Raw genomic sequence first — 21,161 nt, forward strand, 5'->3', positions numbered from 1 at the left:
TACCTTTACTTTCATGAATGTAGGGCTCTTTACTAGTAGTTATGGGATCCCAATGAGATCCCTCCTTATAATACACAATACCCTCCAGTTTGAGGAAGATCTGATCTCAGTTTTTGTAGCAGGAATGTGGGAGACAAAGGCTATTTAAACAAAGGTGCTTAGTTTAGCAAGTGAGGCACAGCCATTAGCTAGAGCTACTTTTTCTCTTCAGAAGAAGGGGATTGTGAGTGAAACAAGAGATGAAGGCCTGGCTCTCATGTCACCATTTTCTCTATTCAGCACCTTATCTTTTTCACGGAATTTTTTTTTTCAGTGGTTGAGTCATATTTTTCTAAGCTAGCCCTCCCCTCTTCTAGATTCAGATCTCCTGATCACATCAATTCCCTTTTATCCATTCAAGAATCAATCAATTCTAATCAACTTTCCCTCCTTTGGCTCATATATTCAGTTATTTATCAAATATACGTTGATCACTCACTATATGCCAGGCATGATGTGAAAACTGGGGATATAGCAGTGATATAGTCCCTATCCTTGGAGACTTTATAGCTCTGCTGGGTAGACAGAGTTTAAACAAATAACAACAGAAATAGCTTATTTTTATTGAATGGAACACAATGAAGGAAACTTACAGGAAGCCATGAAGGTGTGTAATGGGAATTATGCAAGGCATGAGAAAGTAATGCATAAACTGAATGATAATGCATGAGTCAGTTCAGAGAAATGGAGAATGAAAGGTTGGGAAGTAGTTTGGGAAAAGTATGTGGGAAGAAGGTGCAGAGGCAAAACAAAATCAAGACCGACTGCTTAAGGTAAGGCTGCCTCATTTTGTGGCTCTGGGTCTTTATGAACCCCCAGTTGGTTTTATCTGTTTATAATTCTTTTCATTTCTCCAAAGTTCAATTAAAAGGAAAATTCTCTTTACTGGTAGAACACAGGATATCCTCAACCCTTTTGTGTTAGGATGGGCCAGGATCTCCCACTAGACCAAGCACATGAGAGAACAGGGTCTTGATGCTATACATCTTTGTGTTATACAACACTGTGGCTATAGCAGTACATTTCACTTCACAGGCTGTAAACATGTGCTTGCTGAATAATTTGTTGAATTAAAGTTTTTCTAGAAATTATTTCTGAAAAATATATTAAGGGAAGCATTTCTTTAATAAATGTTAAGAATAATTTTTATAGACTTTTATAATGTTAACCATTCTGGGATTATCTCTTTAAAAAAAACTGCTCTACTCCCTTTCCTGTTCCAAACCAGTAGCTAGAATCTTAGTGTTCTTTTGCCTTGGGAATTTTTGCACAGAGCAAGCAGAACTGATTGATATCAAAGGGTCTTTTTGGCTTTTATAACAGCCAACTTTCATGAAAGAGATGATGCCAGGGGCCCTGAGGATGAGGGGAGAGATGAAAGCATCTTTAAGAAGAGGAAGAAAAGGAAAGGAAATGTCACCCACACAGGCATTGGTTCCAGTGAGAACCAGAGCCTAACCCACTGTGCTGAAACTGTGCCCCGGGTGACACCACCTCTGAGGCCAGGCCTCAGAGGAATGCCTAAAACCGAGACAAATGTCCAGTTTTGGCAAAGATTCTGAGCCCCACGTGCAGAGTGGAAATAGCAGAGGCCATGAATGAAACCGGACTGTAGGGATTAAGATGTGAGAGGTCTCAGCAGTTACTCAGGTGCACCACTGATGAGTTTCCTTGGTGTTTGACCTGAGGATGGAATTCCCCACCATCAGCCTCCATGAAGGCTCAGATTTAGACTGAAGGTGACATAAGAAAAGCCACATTTTTCACATGAGTTTACTGTTCTGTCATAGTACTGTGGGTAATTATTGACTGACAGATTTAGCCATTTGAGAAAGCAATGGGTTTCTTCAATATTGGATAGATGGGTTTAACCAACTCACTGGGAAGTACCATTTCCTCAATGAATTTAACATCTTGTAAGAAAAGTTGCTGGATTCACTTGAGGTCCATGTCCATAGTGTGGGGCTTTTGCTTACCTCTCCAGCTCAAGGGCATTTTGATAATTCTGTATTATCGTTGTATTAGAATCTTCCATTTGCTGGTTCCAGCCCTTCCCCTAATAGTAGGAATTCCATTCATTCATTGATATCTTCTGATTCTACATTTAGCAGTAGATACCAACAATGTTGACTTGCCTCTTCTTTTTGTAAAAACTGGTAATAGTCTGTTTAATGGAGTTAAGTGTCTACATTACAGTTGACTAATAGTGGCTATTATTTCCCATTCATGGATACTTACTAGTCATCAAATATAGTACTAGATGCCGGGGACACAAAAATGGCTGAGACCCATGCCTCACTAATAGGTGAGATATAGATGTAAACATTTAATTACACAATGGGACAAGTAGGATTAAGAACAAAGTATTATGGAGCACAGATGATGGGGATTCTACTGCTGCAGAGGAATCATGGACATCTTTTAAATGGAAGTAGTGTTTGAGCTGGTCCTTGAAATAAAACATATAGATTTGGCAGCTGAGGGGAGAAGAGGCCATTCCAGCCTGAGAGAAGATATGAATACCAGAATCTAGAGAAGCTCAGTGTGGCAGAAGCAGAGGGAAAGAGTTTAGAGAAGGAGCCAAAGAGTGGGATCTTTGTCTAGAATAATGCCGTAGAGCTTGGATGATAACTGCAGTGTGATCATAGTCCTATTTGATGAGCTCATGGATGTGCTAGGTACCAAGATGTCATAAGGAAAGATGATGCCCACACTTTAAAAATGAAGAGAATAAGGCTCAGAGGCCCCTTAATATGTCCTACCTGGAGCCGGGATTCTTTTCCCTAGGTCTGTTGGACTCGTACTTAAAACAAACAAAAAAAAAAAAAAACAAAAAAAAAAAACAAAACACACGCATACAAACTGGTAATAGTCTGTCTAATGCTGTTAAGTGTCTATATTACAACTGACTAATAGTGGCCATTATTTCTGATTCATGGATACTTACTAGCCATTAAATACAGTACTAGATTCCAGGGGACACAAAGATGCCTGAGACTCATGCCCCAATAATGGATGAGATATAGATATGAACGTATAAATTACACCATGGGACAAGTAGGATTAAAAACAAAATATTATGGAGCACAGAATTCTTACAGCCTGTTTTAAGGAACTTTAGAAACCCTCTGGCCAGTCGTTTTTGTGGAGTTCTACAAACAAAAAGTACTTCCCAGGACACAATAATTGTTCTCAAATTTATATACTAGAGTTCAAGATGTCTTTTAAAAGAAGAGTTTTGATGCTAAAACAAATAAGCAATAAATACCATTGATTTTGGATAATTGTCTTTAAAAAATTATTTCTATAGTCTGAATGTGTCCCCCAACATTTATACGTTGAAAACTTAATTGCCAATGCAATAGTGTTGAGAGGTAGGACCTTTAATAGGGAAGTAGATTATGAGGGCTCTGCCCTCATGAATAAATACCACTATCATGGGAGTGGGTTTGTTATAAAAGCAAGGTCAACCCTCTTGCTCTCATGCTTTTACACCATGTGATGCCTTCTGCCATGTCATGATGCAGCAAGAAGGGCTTCACCAGATGCAGACCCTCAAACTCAGACTTCCCAACCTCCAGAGCCATGAGTCAAATGAAGTTCTTTTATTTTTAAATTACCAATCCATGGTATTCTGTTATAGCAGCACTAAATAGACAATGATTTTTTTCTGGCTGTACTAAATTATACAAGTTTTCAATAGAATTTAGAAAATATAAAAGACAGAAGGAAAAATCACCTATATTCCTACCACCAGTGGGTTACTATTAATACTTTATTGATACCCAATGTTTTTGCCATAAATATATTTTACATAGTTTTAATCTGTGTATTATGCATAAATGCTTTACATTCAATATATTGTGCTAATAATTAATATTAGAGTGATCCCTTTTTATATTGAAACTAAAATCCGTTGAATAATCATTGAATAATTTATTTGGTAGAATGCTGTCAATGCCATTAGTTCAATCCACATAAATAACATCAAATTATTCTTTCTTGGAAATAATTGAGTTCATTTTTTAAAAAGTATCATTAAAGGCTATTTAAAAGATAGGAATTTTAGCATGAGTCACACAGTTTTGATACATCCATCAATTGATACCAAAATCTTAAAAGCAGGATAAAGCATTAAATATAATCCCTCTGTTTTTCTAAAAAATTTCTGAAAACAGCACTGTTTTTGGTTTGTGGTATAAAAATCTACATCTGACAGTCCTGTACTTTAATATCCTTTAATATGAAATAAGAGTTCTTAATTTTAGGATCAAGCAAATAAGGCTAATTTAAAAAGAAAAAAATTTTCAGTATTTTACACTAATACTTAAGATTCTGAATAAATATCAAACATTGAAGACGTCCTTTGGTTGGTAATATTTGTAGCTAATTCGGGGGACTTAAAGACAAGGTTAGAGAGTGGGTTAGGAGAGAAAGAAAATGTCATTAGAAGTTCCATCTACCTCCCCTGAAGAGAGTACAGGTAACAAACACAGGCTTTGGAATGTAAATTGTCATATTGACTCATAATTTCTACCCCTGCCCTCAATATCTTATGGCACCCACCTCCTGGTATTCTTGCCTATATGGTGTCCCCTCCCCTTAAGTGTGAGTGGGGACTGCAATTCACTTCTGACCAGTAAAATACAGGATGTCACTCTGTGATTAGATTACATTAGATTGTCAACAATCATATGAGCATGAAAGGGGATCCTTCCCCGGTGGAGCCTTCAGAAGAAATGCCAGCCATGGCTGACACCTGGATTGCAGGCTTCTGACCCAGAAGCAAAGGACCCAGCTGAGCTGTGCCTGGACTTCTAACCCACAGAAATTATGAAATAATCCACTTGACTTGTTGTAAGTGACTAAGTTTGTGTCAATTTTCCATGCAGAAATAGATCATGAATACACCTGTGTGCACAATGATTCACTCAGAGTGACTCAGAATAGCTATGAGATGAAGTGCCCACACCCACCAGGCATCTTGATACCAACTCTCCATTTCCACCAGCCTCTTTTATGCCTGAAAGTGTCACTTTAAGAAACAAGATTTCATATCATTGTCTCAAGCTCTGCGAGTGTTTGCCTTTGGCTCACATCAACAGAAAATTTGATGAAAACAATTTCTTGGGGATAGGAGTTTATTGGTTTCGTTCAACCAAAACTTCAAGGATAGGTAGCCAGGAGCTCACAGGGTGAGTTGGATGTTCCTCAAGGCCCAGACCCCTCCTTTCCTTTTCCTTCTCTGAAAGGTGAACTTTTGCAATGATTAATAGAACAGATCCAAGGTCAGGCATTGTGGCTCAAGCCTGTAATCCTGGCACTTTGGGAGGCTGAGGTCGGTGGATCACCTAAGGTCAGGAGTTGGAGACCAGCCTAGCCAACATGGTGAAACCCCGTCTCTACTACAAATACAAAAAATTAGCCAGGCGTGGTAGCAGGGACCTGTAATCCCAGCTACTTGAGAGACGGAGGCAGGAGAATCTCTTGAACCTGGGAGGTGGAGGTTGCAGTGAACCAAGATTGTGCCATTATACTCCAGCCTGGGCAACAAGAGGGAAACTCCGCCTCAAAGAAAAAAAAAAAAAAACTTGACAATAAAACAGATCCATATTTAATGAGAATGACATAACATTGTAAAAAGTAAAAACAAACTGCAAAATTACACATATAATCCAAATACGCCAAGAGACTAAAGAGAGAGAAACCTAATAACAGATAATATCAGTTACCTCTGGAGAGATTGCCTTTTTTAAAACTCTTAGATATTTTCTACAGTCTTTTATTAGTGATCATATAGGACTTTTATAAGAATATTTTTTTGAGAGTTGCACATAAAATTTATAGTTTTTATCTAATCATATTTACTATCAGCTTCCAAATCAAAGACAAAGGGCTACATTCAGAACTGACATTTTTTAATTGATGAAAATATTATTTTGAAAGGATCACAGAGACAGAAGATATGTAAGACTGATTCCACATCCAGGAGCTGCCTTTTCAGTTGATTATTCTGCATCTATTCAGAAAAAAAGTTTAAAGAAGTAGTAAGTCCAGTGTCAGTTTTCTGCGTATGGCTAGCCAGTTTTCCCAGCACTATTTATTAAACAGGGAATCCTCTCCCCATTGCTTGTTTTTGTCAGGTTTGTCGAAGATCAGATGGTTGTAGATGTGTGGTGTTATTGCTGAGGTCTTGTTCTGTTCCACTGGCCTATATTTCTGTTTCGGTACCAGTACAATGCTGTTTTGGTTACTGTAGCCTTTTGGTATAGTTTGAAGTCAGGCAGTGTTATGCCTCCAGCTTTGTTCTTTTTGCTTAGGTTTGTCTTGGCTATACGGGCTCTTTTATGGTTCCATATGAAATTTAAAGTAGTTTTTTCTAATTCTGCAAAGGAAGTCAGTGGTAGCTTGATGGGGATAGCATCGACTCTACAAATTACTTCGGGCAGCATGGCCATTTTCATGTTATTGATTCTTCTATCCCATTAGCATGGAATGTTTTTCCATTTGTTTGTGTCCTCTCTTATTTCCTTGAGCAGTGGTTTGTGGTTCTCTTTTAAGAGGTCCTTCATGTCCCTTGTAAGTTGTATTCCTAGGCATTTTCTTTGTAGCAATTGTGAATGGGAGTTCACTCATGATTTGGCTGTTTGTCTGTTATTGGTGTATAGGAATGCTTGTGATGTTTGCATATTGATTTTGCATTCTGAGACTTTGTTGAAGTTGCTTGTCAGCTTAAGGAGTTTTTGGACTGAGACGATGGGGTTTTCTAAATATACAATCATGTCATCTGCAAACAGAGACAACTTGACTTCCTCTCTTCCTATTTGAATACCCTTTATTTCTTTCTCTTGCATGATTGCCCTTGCCAGAAGTTCCAATACTATGTTGAATAGGAGTGGTGAGAGAGGGCATCCCTGTCTTGTGCTGGTTTTCAAAGGGAATGCTTCCAGTTTTTGCCCATTCAGTATGATATTGGCTATGGGTTTGTCATAAAAGCTCTTATTATTTTGAAATATGTTCCTTCAATACCTAGTTTATTAAGAGCTTTTAGCATGAAGAGATGTTGAATTTTATTGAAGGTCTTTTCTGGATCTATTGAGATAATAATTTGGTTTTCATCATTTGTTCTGTTTATGTGATGGATTACATTTATTGATTTGTGCATGTTGAACCAGTCTTGCATCTCAGGGATGAAGCCTACTTGATCATGGTGGATAAGCTTTTTGATGTGCTGCTGGATTCGATTGGCTAATATTTTATTGAGGATTTTTGCATTGATGTTTCTCAAGGATATTGGCCTGAAATTTTCTTTTCTTGCTGTGTTTCTCCCAGATTTTGGTATCAGAATGATGCTGGCCTCATAAAATGAGTTAGGGAGGAGTCCCTCTTTTTCTATTGTTTGGACTGGTTTCAGAAGGAATGGTACCAGCTCCTATTTGTACCTCTGGTAGAATTTGGCTGTAAATCTGTCTGGTCTTGGGTTTTTTTTGGTTCATGAGCTATTAATTACTGCCTCAATTTCAGAACTTGTTATTGGTCTATTCAGGATTCGACATCTTCCTGGTTTAGTCTTGGGAGGGTGTATGTGTTCAGGAATTTATTCATTTCTTCTAGATTTTCTAGTTTATTTGCATAGAGGTGTTTATAGTATTCTCTGATGGTAGTTTGTATTTCTGTGGGATCAGTGGTGATATCCTCATTTATTGTGTCTATTTGATTCTTCTCTCTTTTCTTCTTTGGATAGAGTCAAGACCCATCAGTCTGCTGTATTCAGGAGACCTATCTCATGTGCAAAGACACACATAGGCTCAAAATAAAGGGATGGAGGAGTATTTGCCAAGAAAATGGAAGGCAAAAAAAAAAAAAAAAAAAAAAAAAAAAAAAAAAAAAAAAAAAAAAAAAAAAAAAAAGCAGGGGTTACAATCCTAGTCTCTGATAAAACAGACTTTAAACCTATAAAGATCAAAAAAGACAAAGAAGGGCATTACATAATGGTAAAGGGATCAATGCAACAAGAAGAGCTAACTATCCCAAATATATATGCACCCAATAAAGGAGCACCCAGATTCATAAGACAACTTCTTAGAGACCTACAAAGAGACTTAGACTCCCACACAATAATAGTGTGAGACTTTAACACCCTACTGTCAATATTAGACAGATCAACATGACAGAAAATTAACAAGGATATTCAGGACTTGAACTCAGCTCTGGACCAAGTGGACCTAACAGACATCTACAGAACTCTCCACCCCAAATCAACAGAATATGCATTCTTCTCAGTGCCACATAGCACATATTCTAAAATCGACCACATAATTGGAAGTAAAGCACTCCTCAGCAAATACAAAAGAATGGAAATCATAATTAACAGTCTCTCAGACCATAGTGCAATCAAATTATAACTCAGGATTAAGAAACTCACTCAAAACTGCACAACTACAAGGAAATTAAGCAACTTGCTCCTGAATGACTACTGGGTAAATAACAAAATTAAGGCAGAAACAAAGAAGTTATTTGAGACTAATGAGAACGAAGAGACAATGTACCAGAGTATCTGGGACATGGTTAAAGGAGTTTTAAGAGGGAAATTTATAGCACTAAATGCCCACAACAGAAAGCTGGAAAGATATAAAAATGACACCCTAAAATCACAATTAAAAGAACTAGAGAAGCAAGTGCAAACAAATTCAAAAGGTAGCAGAAGACAAGAAATAACTAAGATCAGAGCACGACTGAAGGAGATAGAGACAGGAAAAATTCTTTTTTTTTTTTTTTTTTTTGAGACGGAGTCTCGCTCTGCCGCCCAGGCTGGAGTGCAGTGGCCGGATCTCAGCTCACTTCAGGCTCCGCCTCCTGGGAGCTTGTTTTCTGAAAAGATTAAAAGAAGGACCACTAGCTAGACTAACAAAGTTCTACAATTTTTTTAAAATTCATTTTTTTCTGAGACTTTGGGCTGAAGAGGCTTTGGAGAGAATGCAAAAATTAAAATGTAGTAGGTTATTTCCCTTTTGGATGAGTGTTCATCTGAGTCATTTGTGTGTCCATACAGCATTGTAAAAAGAATCTTAGATTACAGATAAAAATATGGGGTCCCATTGCAACAGATAGTTGCCCAGTAGTACAAGCACCAATTGAGGCAGAGAGACCTGGATTTCTGGTGGCACCTACTAGCTGTGTGACCCTGGGCATTTCTGAATTGTACCATGAGAAGTAAACTAGGTTTCATTGCTATTATTGAGAAAACATAATGTTACTTAGCAGAGTGCCTAGACGTAAGAGATGATCAATGTTAATAAACATTATTATAATTATTTAGCAAGATTAGTGCCTTTGAGAAGAGGGAAGATGACAGCATAAAGGGAGATATGGGGAGAAGCCAGGCCTAGAGGTAGATCATACTTGAGGGATCTCATACAACTGCCAGAGAAGGCCCCACAAGAGGTAGGCTGGGTGCTGAGGAGGAGAAGCCCCCACTGTCTCAGGAGTGCACTGGTCAAAGCCAATCAGGATCCAGTCCTGCAGCAACAAGGCAGGTTATCCAGTGAGACTTGAGCAGATTTCAGGATTTGCTCATTGGAGACTGTAAGACTGTTGGAATGGACTCTTTGTGGCAATAAGATGTCAAATTATGAACAGGACCTAAGGCCACACCATACCAGGGTTGAATACCATACCCTAAGCTATGTTCTAACTGCCACTAGGTTTTTATTTTTCTCTAGCAGCTAAACAAGCTCTGACCTTGAGGTACGCAATATGAAAACAATTACAACTCATCCAGCCTGCAGGCACTGACTGACACCCCATTCTACCAGCCAGAACTACAGCTTTGTTTGGATGAGAGACTGATTTCAGTAACTTCTCCTGATTGGAGACCACTGGCCATGGACTGGTTCTAGCCAGTTTCAGAAGCTACACACTGAATGCCTTTGTGTCTCTCCTTCACCTTTTGACATACAGGACCTAATTGTAATACACTTAAATGTTAAGTCTCCACCTCAAGGTGAACATGAGTTGTGTGTTACATGCATGTTCAATATCCATGCATCAGGATGATCTTTAATGAATATTCATAGGACCTCCTGTAACCTGTTGAATATGTATGCTTTGCTAACCTGTTCAGCATAAAGCTCTTGCCCCAATGCCTCCTCCTTTGAAGTGCCTGCAAATGGTAGATGGCCGACGCTGTGATTCCCAGCCTATCAGAATGGCCACCTTGCAGGCTGTAACCCATTTGTAAGAAATAAAGTCTCTTTTCTAAATTTGTGTGACTTTTTTTCAACTTAACATAGGTGATAGTAGGACCAGAGAACTTGCTGAATAGGGATTGGACTATTTTTCCTTAGTGATCTCATCACTAAGTCTTAGAGACTGGGACATGGTTAATAAATGATGCTCAATTGAGACCAGCCTGGCTAACATGGAGAAACCTGGTCTCTACTAAAAATACAAAAAATTTGCTGGGTGTGGTGGCACACGCTGTAATCCCAGATACTCGGGAGGCTGAGGCAGGAGAATTGCTTGAACTTGGGAAGTGGAGGTTGCGGTGAGCCAAGATTGCACCATTGCACTCCAGCCTGGGCAACAAGAGCAAAACTCCATCTTAAAAAAAAAAAAAAGATGCTCAAGTGGTCCCCACCATGGGGATGAGAGCTGGCATTGAGAGGAGCTGGCAGGGAGCGGTGGTCGGGCACCACTCTGGTCCTGAGCCTGCTCTCTCCTCACTTCTCTGCCTCAACTAGACTCTCGGCTTAAAGGGCGTGACTTTCAGTCCTAACTCCCTGCTCCTCTCTTTGACTGCTGATTCCAGACTCTAACTTCAGTTAATCTCAGCACAGAGCTCACAAGGCACAAGCCAAGTCCCTTTCCTTGACAGTTTAGTTGAGTCCAACTGTTCCCTGAGGGCTTATCACAGAGGAGCCCTGGCTGGGCATGGTGGCTTATGCCTGGAATTCCAGCACTTTGAGGGGGTCTAGGTGGGCAGATCACCTGAGGTCAGGAGTTTGAGACCACCCTGGCCACCATTAAATGACGCAACTCTGTCTCTACTAAAAATACAAAAAAATTAGCCAGGCGTAGTGGCGCACACCTGTAATCCCAGCTATTCAGCTATTCAGGATGCTGAGGCAGGAGAATCACTTGAATCCAGGAGGCGGAAGTTGCAGTGAGCTGAGATAGCGCCACTGCACTCATGCCTGGGCAACAAAGAAAGATTCCATCTCAAAAAAAAAAAAAAAAAAAAAAAAAGCCTGGAATTTTCTAGGAATATTTGCCTTTGTATTTCCATCAGTGACCAGCATTCTGTCAGGAACATCCCACCCTATGGCTCCCAGATTTCATATCCAATTAGTGATGAGGCTAATTATCCTGATCTCGAATTTCCTCTACCTGCCCACCAGCTGACTTAAACCCCTATACTGTGGGCATGTACTCTTCCCACTCTGAAATCTTAGGATTTAACTTCTCTTGCCTCCTAGAAAATGAACCACTTTGTTCATTCAGTTATTTACTCACTAATAATTTGTTGGAAGGCTTTGTTTTGTGGAGCATGAAGGATCTGACATAATAACTCCGACCACTGATGCTGGTGATCACAATATGTGCAGCTGATTAAAGTTTCTCATTTATACTACCTACTTCCCTGGTAAGAATTTCATTCCTTCAACCAATACTTTTCATTTGAAAACATCTCATTACGAAAGCCTTCAATCTTTTAGGCTTCTGCATCTTGCAAAACAAATAGGGTTCCAAAGAGCCTATCTTTTCAACACATCCTTGGTTTGAGCCTGGATGAAACAGAATCAACCGGAGAGAAAAAAAGATCTTCATCTAACGCTAAAGTCTTTCTATTCTGCGAGGTGAAATCCTTTGACCTAGATTCTGTCCCTTGAAAGGCGAGTGACAGTAGGCGAGCCTACGAAAATTGGTTAAATCTTGATCTAAAAAGTTAAATTCATGAACCACCCTGATTTGATTACCCTGAAAATCTACCAGACAGAAAGTTCTCCCTTTTATCCACCTTCATTGTTACCTTCAGAGCAGCTCTCTCCATAGCAACTGAAAACTTTTCTGGCCTGAAATAATCCTCTCTAGCTCCCAGTGCACAGTCAAAGAATTTTAAAAACAGGGAACTCTGTGACTGTGAAATACTCTCCAGGATTTAAAAGGCTGTGGAGCTCCAGATAAAGAATCATTTATCTTTCTTCTGAAGGTAAGCACTGGGGTTAGAAATGGTTGCATCATCCTCTGTCACTTTTAAATTGCTAACATAACAACCTGAAAATGTTGTTGTTGTTGTTTTTAACTCATAAAAGTAATCCCAGTACCTTCGTTACTAGCCCACAGTCATTTACCAGCTCATCTCTGGGCCAAGATCTGACATGAGATGCTGTTAACATTTTAGATGCCTCAAGCCATCAACAGAAAGATAATTTTTTTTTCCAGGAAGTTGATTGGCTCTAAAGTCATCCCCCACTCCTTTAGTCACCACTGAGTGAGTGCGTGTGTCATGTTCTTGAGGTCTTGAGATTCTATTTTTCTAAGATGCTTCCTACTCTAGAATCTCAACTCTTAATAAACTGAAAAAACAGACCTGCGTTTTCTGAACATTACTATTTTCTTCTAATACTTTTCCTTGTCTAACCCCCCCCAATTTTTTTTTTTTTTTTTTTTTTTTTGAGATGGACTCTTGCTCTGTCGCCCAGGCTGGAGTGCAGTGGCACGATCTCGGCTCACTGCAACCCCCACCTCCCAGGTTCAAGTGATTCTTCTGCCTCAGCGTCCTGAGTAGCTGGGACTACAGGCATGCGCCACCACACCCGGCTGACTTTTGTATTTTTAGTAGAGACGGGGTGTCACCATATTGGCCAGGTTGGTCTCGAACGCCTAACCTCATGATCCGCCCGCCTCAGCCTCCCAAAGTGCTGGGATTACAGGTGTGAGCCACTGCGCCTGGCCTAAAACTTTTACACTCAACATCATGTTGGTCATTTAGTAGAATTTATTGCCTCTTTTTATTTAGGGCGAGGACCACAAATCACTTGGAGTTCTTTATAATGGGATAAACATAAGGTGTTTCCCAACCTGGGTCCTATAGCTTGTACCACCTGTTGGAAAATGGAGAAGCTTATTCTTCCTAATATGTGACACTATGTTTAGGGAGAGGCAATCTAACAAGCTTTTTGGCTGCCTGTGCAGTTTGAAAGTCTACAGCCATGGAACTTTCCTGCCATTTGGGGTTAGAAATTACCTACAGACCGCCTGTTGTGTAGAAACAGCTTGTCATTGCAAATCAGCTTAGCCACCCAATTAATGAATCCTTTCAAACATGTTGCAGGCACAATAATTGAGGCTTTATTTTTCCCCTTTACCACAGAAATTCCTTTGGTTACAAGTTTACCCCGTACACGGCAACATACTTATCTCCATCCAAGACAGACTCAAGGTGGAGGAAGCGTGGAAATGTGCTTCCAGACAAAGCTTTCAATATCCTGGGTGCCATTGTTTCTTCTACTCAGCCGTGTTTTTTCTACTGAGACAGACAAACCCTCAGCCCAGGACAGCAGAGGCCGTGGGAGTTCAGGCCAACTGGCAGACCTGCTACAGGTTCTCTCTGCTGGTGACCACCCACCCCACAACCACTCAAGAAGCCTCATCAAAACATTGTTGGAGAAAACTGGGTGCCCACGGAGGAGAAACGGAATGCAAGGAGATTGCCATCTGGTTAGTGAAATAGAATGGGGTCAGGTATCAGGGCATGTCCAAAAGAAAGCAATGGATCCTATAGGGATTTATTTCAGTAACGTGAAATCACAGGCTAATCTTCCAATATGCAATTGGGAAATGCATTCTGGCAAAATAATTTCCATATCTGAGATACAGCAAATCATTCAGCGTTCTATGTATAGCACCTAGGGACATTTTTGTTGTTGAAAGGATGATGTTTATGTAAGGCTTTCTAGAGTCCTTCTGCATATATAGAGGTATTTATTTGTGAGCGTGAACTTTTAGTCCTCTTTTCTTTTTTGATTGACTAATCTTTTTTTAAAGCCTTCAGTGCACTTGCATGTGACTAGTTTTAGATGCTATTTGTTTGCTGGAGCATAATGTGATCTGATATTTGTCCAAAATTGGATTTTTGAGTACTTTTTCCTGGCATGGTATTTTCTAATATTATGCATGGTGGGTAGTTAATGATTGGATAATCATCTTAACAATGAGGAATCTGAGCTGGGGAGACAGATGCTGCAGGTGGAGCTGAAGTTGCACCCATGGCTCCTGAGGCCTGAATCACAGCCTGATCTTAGCCTACAAAGTGAATCTCAACCCTGACTGGAATCAGCTGCGTAGGTTTCCCAGCATACCCATGTTTGGGCTTCAACCTCTGGAGACTGAGATTTTACTTGTCTAGGATAGAACTTTTTAAAGTCTCTCCAGGTCACTATTTTATTTTATTTTATTTATTTTTTATTTTATTATTTTATTTGAGACAGAGTCTCGCCCTGTTGCCCAGGCTGGAGTGCAATGGCATGATCTTGGCATACTGCAACCTCCGCCTCCCGAGTTCAAGTGATTTTCCTGCCTCAGCCTCCCAAGTACCTAGGATTACAGACATCCACCACCACACTCAGCTAATTTTTTGCATCTTTAGTAGAGATAGGGTTTCACTATGTTGGCCAGGCTGGTCTCAAACTCCTGACCTCTTGATCTGCCCGCCTCCACCTCCCAAAGTGCTGGGATGACAGGTGTGAGCCGCGGTGCCCAGACTCCAGGTCACTTTAATATGATGTCAGCGGTGGCTGAGACTCTCTTCATTAGGAAGGGTGGGGTAGGATGGAAGGAGGTGAGAACTCATGTGTTTAAATGACTACAAAAGAAAAAATGAAACCTGCTCCATCCCATTCCTGACCCATGAGATTTTTTAGGATGAACCTATAAATGCATAAATGAAAGCATATATAAATAAGTAAAACAAAAGCTAACTGTCTCCAAAATACATTTTGGCAGACTTTCTCAATCATGCATAGCTCTGAGGTGAGGGAGGGAGGGGAGGGGAATATTTTCTGACCAAGTGTTTTGTTTTTTCGTAACAGAAGAGGTCTTGCTCATAGAGAATTTTTCTCTGCTTTGTGTGAGCAATAAATAATTCAGTAATTATTAAAATACCCAATGGTTCCCAGAGGAAATGTGTTATAATAGGCAACTCATCTGTGATGACATTAATATATATAGATAGCAACACAAGACGTCCCACTGGAAATAACCAGAAGTCATCTCTTATTCATGTCCTCTGAGGATTCGCTTCAGGGGAATGTTCTCCTTTAATGACGTGAAGTGCCTTATTAAGGCTGCTTGAATAGTAGTTTTGCTGGGAGGAAGGTAAATATGCAAAATTGTTCTCCATTTTCAGGGCTGGGGGAAGGATTGTTGAGCACTTATTGTTTTCTGTGACAGTATCAGGACTTTAGCTAATTTGGTCTCCATTTGAATCAGTTCCATTCCTAGGACTTGAAACACCATCTTTAATAGCTTCACCCTCCTTCTCTGTGAAAGAAATGCAGGTGAAGCAGAAGTGAGTCTCAGCTTTACCTGCTCAGAAGCCTTCAGTTCACCCCGGTCACCCACCAGGAAGGAACTTAGGAAATGTCTCCCATCATTCATGAAAAGAGAGAGGAAACAGAGTCCTCTGGATTTCACAAACGCCCCGGTTCTGGCGTAAACCACAGGGCTTCGGCTTGTGGCCGAGTCTGTTCTGTCATTTGAGGACTTTGTCTGCTGACAGGAAGGGTTCATGCTACAAATTCTGTGGTAAAAAGAGAGGTTAAGGGGGTTTGTTCATATCCCTAAATGTCTGAATAAAGAGGGAAGTAGGTATCTTGGATTTGTTGGGAGGAAAAATGCTTCCAATTTTAGGTCTGTATAGGAAGTGGAATTTTTAAAAAGTCAATCTGAAGTATCTGAGAGCACTGCACATTTAAAATAAATTCAGTCTCGCTGCAGTCTTTGAAAATGAATAGTTCTGGGCTGATCCTGGCTTTTTCTTTCTTTAATGAGAATGGTTAGAATATAGTTTTAATGAACTTCATGAGGGGTTAAATAACTCCAAAAACAATACATTCCTCTTCAATAACTATGAGAACCATAACCCTACACAGGTTTCTGAGAGGAAAAGAGCCCTTTTCTGGCACCTTCTAGTGTTGAAACATGTGGAGCCTCAGCTTCCTCACCCGGAAGGCTGGGATCATGAGCCCCTCCTCAGGGAGGTCTGTGAGGACCACGTGGACAAACCCATGTTCCTCAGGGGTCAGATGTCTGTGAGGGTCACATGGTTGTGTATATGCCCCTGAGGGAGATACCTGTGAAAATCACGTGGACATATGTGTGCTCCCCAGGGAGATCTCTGCAAGGATCACATGGACACATATGTTCTCAGGGAACAAATCTCTGAGTCACGTCTGAGTCATGTATCACATCCCAGGATGATCTCTGTTGATCTCATTGACACGTGCTCCTCAGGGAGATCTCTGTGGGGATCTCATGGACATATATGTTCCCCTTAGGAATCAGATTTCTGTGAGGATCTCATGGACATACTTGTTCTTCTTAGGAATCAGATCTCTGAGGATCTCATGGACATATATGTTCTACTTAGGAATCAGATCTCTGTGGGGGATCTCATGGATATGCATGTTCTCCTTAGGAATCAGATCTCTATGAGAATCTCATGGATACATACGCAGAAAGTCAGATATAGGAGCGCAAGTTCCTTCTGTTCCCTGTATCTCACGGCAATGTCTGATTTCTCCTTTTCCAGAGACACTAGAGCAGCGCCATTCCTCAGAATCTCCCACCCGCCTGTGCCCTAGGCCCCCCTCCACTGTCCTACATTCTGAGGATTTTAAACCAAGTTCTCCAGGCGATTCTTAGACACATTCAAAGCAGAGAACCACTGCTTTAAGGGTCTCCATTTAATTCACACCTAGCCCTAGCCCCTGACTCTCTTGTCATAACTGTCATGGAATAAAGTGTGGAAAACACCCAGCTTTGTCTTATTATCTAACAATTTGATCTGAACTCTTCTCAGTTAAAAACTTTTTGTCAGTCAGAAGACCCACTAAATCTAGTACAGACCCTAAAGAGCCAGTACCTGCCATCAGCAACATCCTTCTAGCTCTTTGTCAGGAAAAAAAGAAATACACTTTCTCTCTTATATTTACAGTCAATTATTAGCCACCGCCCCATCCACCACCCCCCTGCAAAAAAAAAAAAAAAAAAAGACCTTATAGAACTAAGAACTTAAAAGAAGACAGTCTCTTTTAAGTTCTTAGATTTCTATAATTAAGATTTACCCATTACTCAAAATCAAATGTTAAATACCTTTCAGTCTAAAACCCTAGAGTTTATCCTGGAGGCCTGACAGCTGTCTTATTGATGTAGGAGAAGATAGCTACCATGTTGCTTTTTGTCCACTGAGTCCCTCACCTGGTGAAGATCATAAGCAAAGTTGAATTTCAAGGTTGGGGAAGGCCATGTGATGCGGCGACAGGGTGTGGTGGACCATTACTACCAAGTATCCTAGTAGCCTGTTTAGCTTGTAAGGGGAGCCTCTCCTTGCATTTTAATCAGTCTTTTCCCAAAGTTTATTTCCTTATAAAGTCATTAAAACTAATTCCCAGAATCTCTGAGGTTTTTTTCCCCTCCTTAAACCTTATTCCCCCACCTGACAAGATTAAAAGGAAAATCAATGGATTATTCCTGAATGAGTCCATTCTTCTTAAACAAAGAATTGCTTCACCAGAGAAGGCAGCCTTGGACAGATACTGATGCCTGTGGGGTGGCAGTATTTGCAACATTTTGCTAAACATCCTCTCCCAAACACAACTGAGCCAACTTCTAAAAACATTAACAACAAAACAAATCTAGTGGTGATGAACTGAAAATTCCAGCTCTGTCCTCATCCAACAGTCCCAGTAGTGTGCTTTTCGTCATATCTATGTCCAGGGGAGGAATTCTTATTTTATGTTAGCTTTTCTGAGGCTTCCACCTGTATTCTTTCCTCAAGCCACCGCCTTCTGTATTAAAATACATTCTTCAAGATTCAAATATTATAAATGGGAGAAAGGTTTCCAGCCCATGGTCATTTGATTCACAATTAAGCTTTAGTGTAGCAGGCCTCAAAAAATCAAAGCAAATGTGACACAACACCTGTGCATTCAAGGTTACCAAAATCTCTGTTCAGACAAAAGATGCTTCTACAACTGTTTCAAGCTTCCCAAAGCTAGAAACCAATTGTACCTTCCATATTGTATACCTTTTATACACAGTTCTGGAATGCCTACCCACACGATTACATGCGGACCCTGCTCTCTGCTGTTCCGTGCCATGGATTCCAATTCCAACCCTGGAAAGGTACATGGCAAAGACATTGAGGAAGAGTGATGCATGGACAGGAGTCTCCGCATCTCAGATGGGTTGAAATGTGGCCACATGTTCTGTCATGTGCTCATACACCAAGCCTTGCCACATGGTTGTGGTCTCATGGCCTCATGAGCGTGCTACTCCTTGCATTGTAGACATAGACACTCTTCTTACTACCTACCCAGCCCCATCAAACAACCTGAGCAGCACTTGAAAGTATAACATAAACTCATTCCATGCTCTGGTTGTACCATATCCTTGTTCTTATTGATGTTAGGCTTGGACCAATCTCTTAGCCACCTAACTGACCTCTACTCCCATCAAATAGGAGGGAGAGAAAATTACTGGTTGAGGGGTTGCCCATCAAGTATGTCAATGGGTCCACAGCCTGTGTTCTCCATGGCACAAAAGGAAGGAATAAAAGAATGGGTCCTGTTCTTGGAAGAGCAGGAATTGTGACTAACAGTGCTCTCCACCATTAGCTGTGTAGCTTTGGGCAAGTTTCTTACCACCTTAGTCTTGGTTTTCACATATTCTATGGGTAAACTTTTCTCATGAAGAAAGATGTAACTCATATGTTCTTTGCAATATCCTTGCATACTGTACACAAATGTATGCATTAATTCGTTGTGCATTAAATAATTGAGTAATTGGTCTTCTAGTTGCTTTATATTATAAAAATCAAATATTTAGAAATATTTGGTGGCTTATTACATAGGCCGGAGACATTTTGTTTCTCACACTTAAAATAATAAAATAGGTTTCTTATTACTAAAAAATTCATTACTTTGGGCATTTTTCAGAACCAATGAGATTATACAGCAAGGCATAACTGAATGTAAAAGGTACTCTGCACATTGCTGGGCACATGGCTACCAGCAAATTGTAGTTAATGATACCAATAGTTTAGTTTCAGGAGGTTATTTGGTACAGAGAATAGCTTTATTACACTTTTATTTCAATGGATCCGCCTTTTGGGTCTTGGTGTCAGCCTTGCCATCAGCTACCAAGGTGTGGACTTTTCTTCTGGGTTACTTAGGGAACAGAAAATGGATGCCGAGGTTTTAGAAGTGGAGCCTAATATCCACATTGAGAGTTGGTCTTAGTGGAACCCCTGGGTCCCCTCTGTTTGAGTACTTGACCCCCTGCAGTTGGGTTCAGGAGTGATTAAAGTCTGTGTGGTTTTATGAAGAATGTGATTATGCTTTGATTTGGAGATGGATGACATTTGTTTCTTCCTGACTCAGATGATTACATAGCAGATGCTACACAGTGGGTTGTACAGCAGAACTGAAATTAGAACCCCCAAAACTTCCACTTCAAAGAAGACTAGATTAAAATATATTGTAGTACAATATCCCCACCATGGCACAAATCTGTCTGGGAGTCAGGACAGGCGTTTCTCAATGCTTTCACTCTGTGGCTGTGTCCTGGGGCTGCTTCTCAGATCCTGTGAGAATTCTCAGGAGTTCCCCAACTGTCTCTGAAGAAAGGCAGCTTCCCTCTTGCTGAGAAAGCTTCTGGTCCACGATTCCTGTGTCTTTTTCTCACTGTCCCACAACACTTATCCAAATCCCTTATGCCACATAAACTTCTCAGATTGCAGGAGCTGGGCATGTGCTTATGGTTTGTGAAACCAATAAGGCAGCACAGTGCAGGGGAGGAAAGACTTTTCCTCTAACGTCTTAAATTCTGTAGCTGGGGCTTGTGAACTAAATGGACAAAAGATGGATTAACAGGAGAAAAAGCACACACATTTTGTTTGATGTTAATATTTTTATGTGGAATAGGGGCATCATAAAGAAAGTGAAAACTCCAAAGAAGTGGTTAGACCCAGGGGGTTATAAATCATTTAAACAAAGAGTAATAAATTGTGGGGATCTGACAAGAGTAAGAAAAAAAGTGAATTTGGACTAGAGATGGTAAATTGTGGGAAAGTGACTAGGAAATATATATGTGAAACCAAATTTTTTTTTTTAACAATTATACCAATGGAGGATTATTTTAGCAAGGTTCGTTTGTATAGGTTCATCTCAGCATTAACTCCCCATCTCCAGTGATAAGAACATTCTCCTCTTCCTGATACAGCAAGGATACCTTTCTCATGGGAAACTTATGCCCCGCTTTTAGATAGTAAGGGGCAGGGCAGAGAATCCTTCCCGTGCCTGCTGTTTCTCAGTTGCCTTCAGCTCAAAATAATCAATATGCTATGGTGGCATATTTTGGGGCAGTATGTTCTGATTCCCTTCAACAAAATCATTTTTGGCAATTTCCCTAAATAGGCTAGAAGAGGGGCAGATGGAAGTCATTTGTAAAATTTTTACACCTCTTAAGTGCCAGATATCGTGCTATATGCTGAGGATAGAACTATGCAAAAAGCAGACAAAATCTACTCTTTATGGACCACTGGTTCTCATAGAGAAGAGAGAGAATAAACAAGTAAACAAAGCAATTTTACAATACGAGTGCTATGAAGAAAAATTTTTAAATGATGTATTCCAGAATTGTGCTGTCCAGCACAGTTATCACTAGCCTGCATGTAACTGTTGGGTGCTTGATTCGTGGCTCATCCAAACTGAGATGTGCTAGTAAGCATAAAATGCACACCAGTTTTCAAAGACTGTTCAAGAAGAAAAATATAAAATATCTTTAATTTTAAAAATTTAGATTACATGGTGAAATAATTTAATCTTGGTACATAAGGT

The 21,161-nt window shown here is 40.1% G+C and overlaps 1 protein-coding gene across 3 annotated transcripts in view; it reads left to right on the forward strand.

Moving 5' to 3' along the window:
• Positions 1-11,939: 11,939 nt before the first annotated feature.
• SLC39A12 (solute carrier family 39 member 12) overlaps positions 11,940-21,161 on the forward strand; it is an 80,823-nt gene continuing 71,601 nt past the window's right edge. The window contains exons 1-2 of one of the 3 annotated variants that reach the window (XM_050805394.1): positions 11,940-12,250; positions 13,415-13,761. In XM_050805394.1, the coding sequence (XP_050661351.1) occupies positions 13,501-13,761 (261 nt within the window). In that variant the 5' untranslated portion in view covers positions 11,940-12,250; positions 13,415-13,500. The remainder of the gene's footprint in view (positions 12,251-13,414; positions 13,762-21,161) is intronic. The other 2 variants (XM_050805395.1, XM_050805396.1) reach the window with 2 other exon arrangements.

The sequence above is a fragment of the Macaca thibetana genome, chromosome 9, assembly GCF_024542745.1.
Source record: "Macaca thibetana thibetana isolate TM-01 chromosome 9, ASM2454274v1, whole genome shotgun sequence".
Classification (NCBI taxonomy): domain Eukaryota; kingdom Metazoa; phylum Chordata; class Mammalia; order Primates; family Cercopithecidae; genus Macaca; species Macaca thibetana.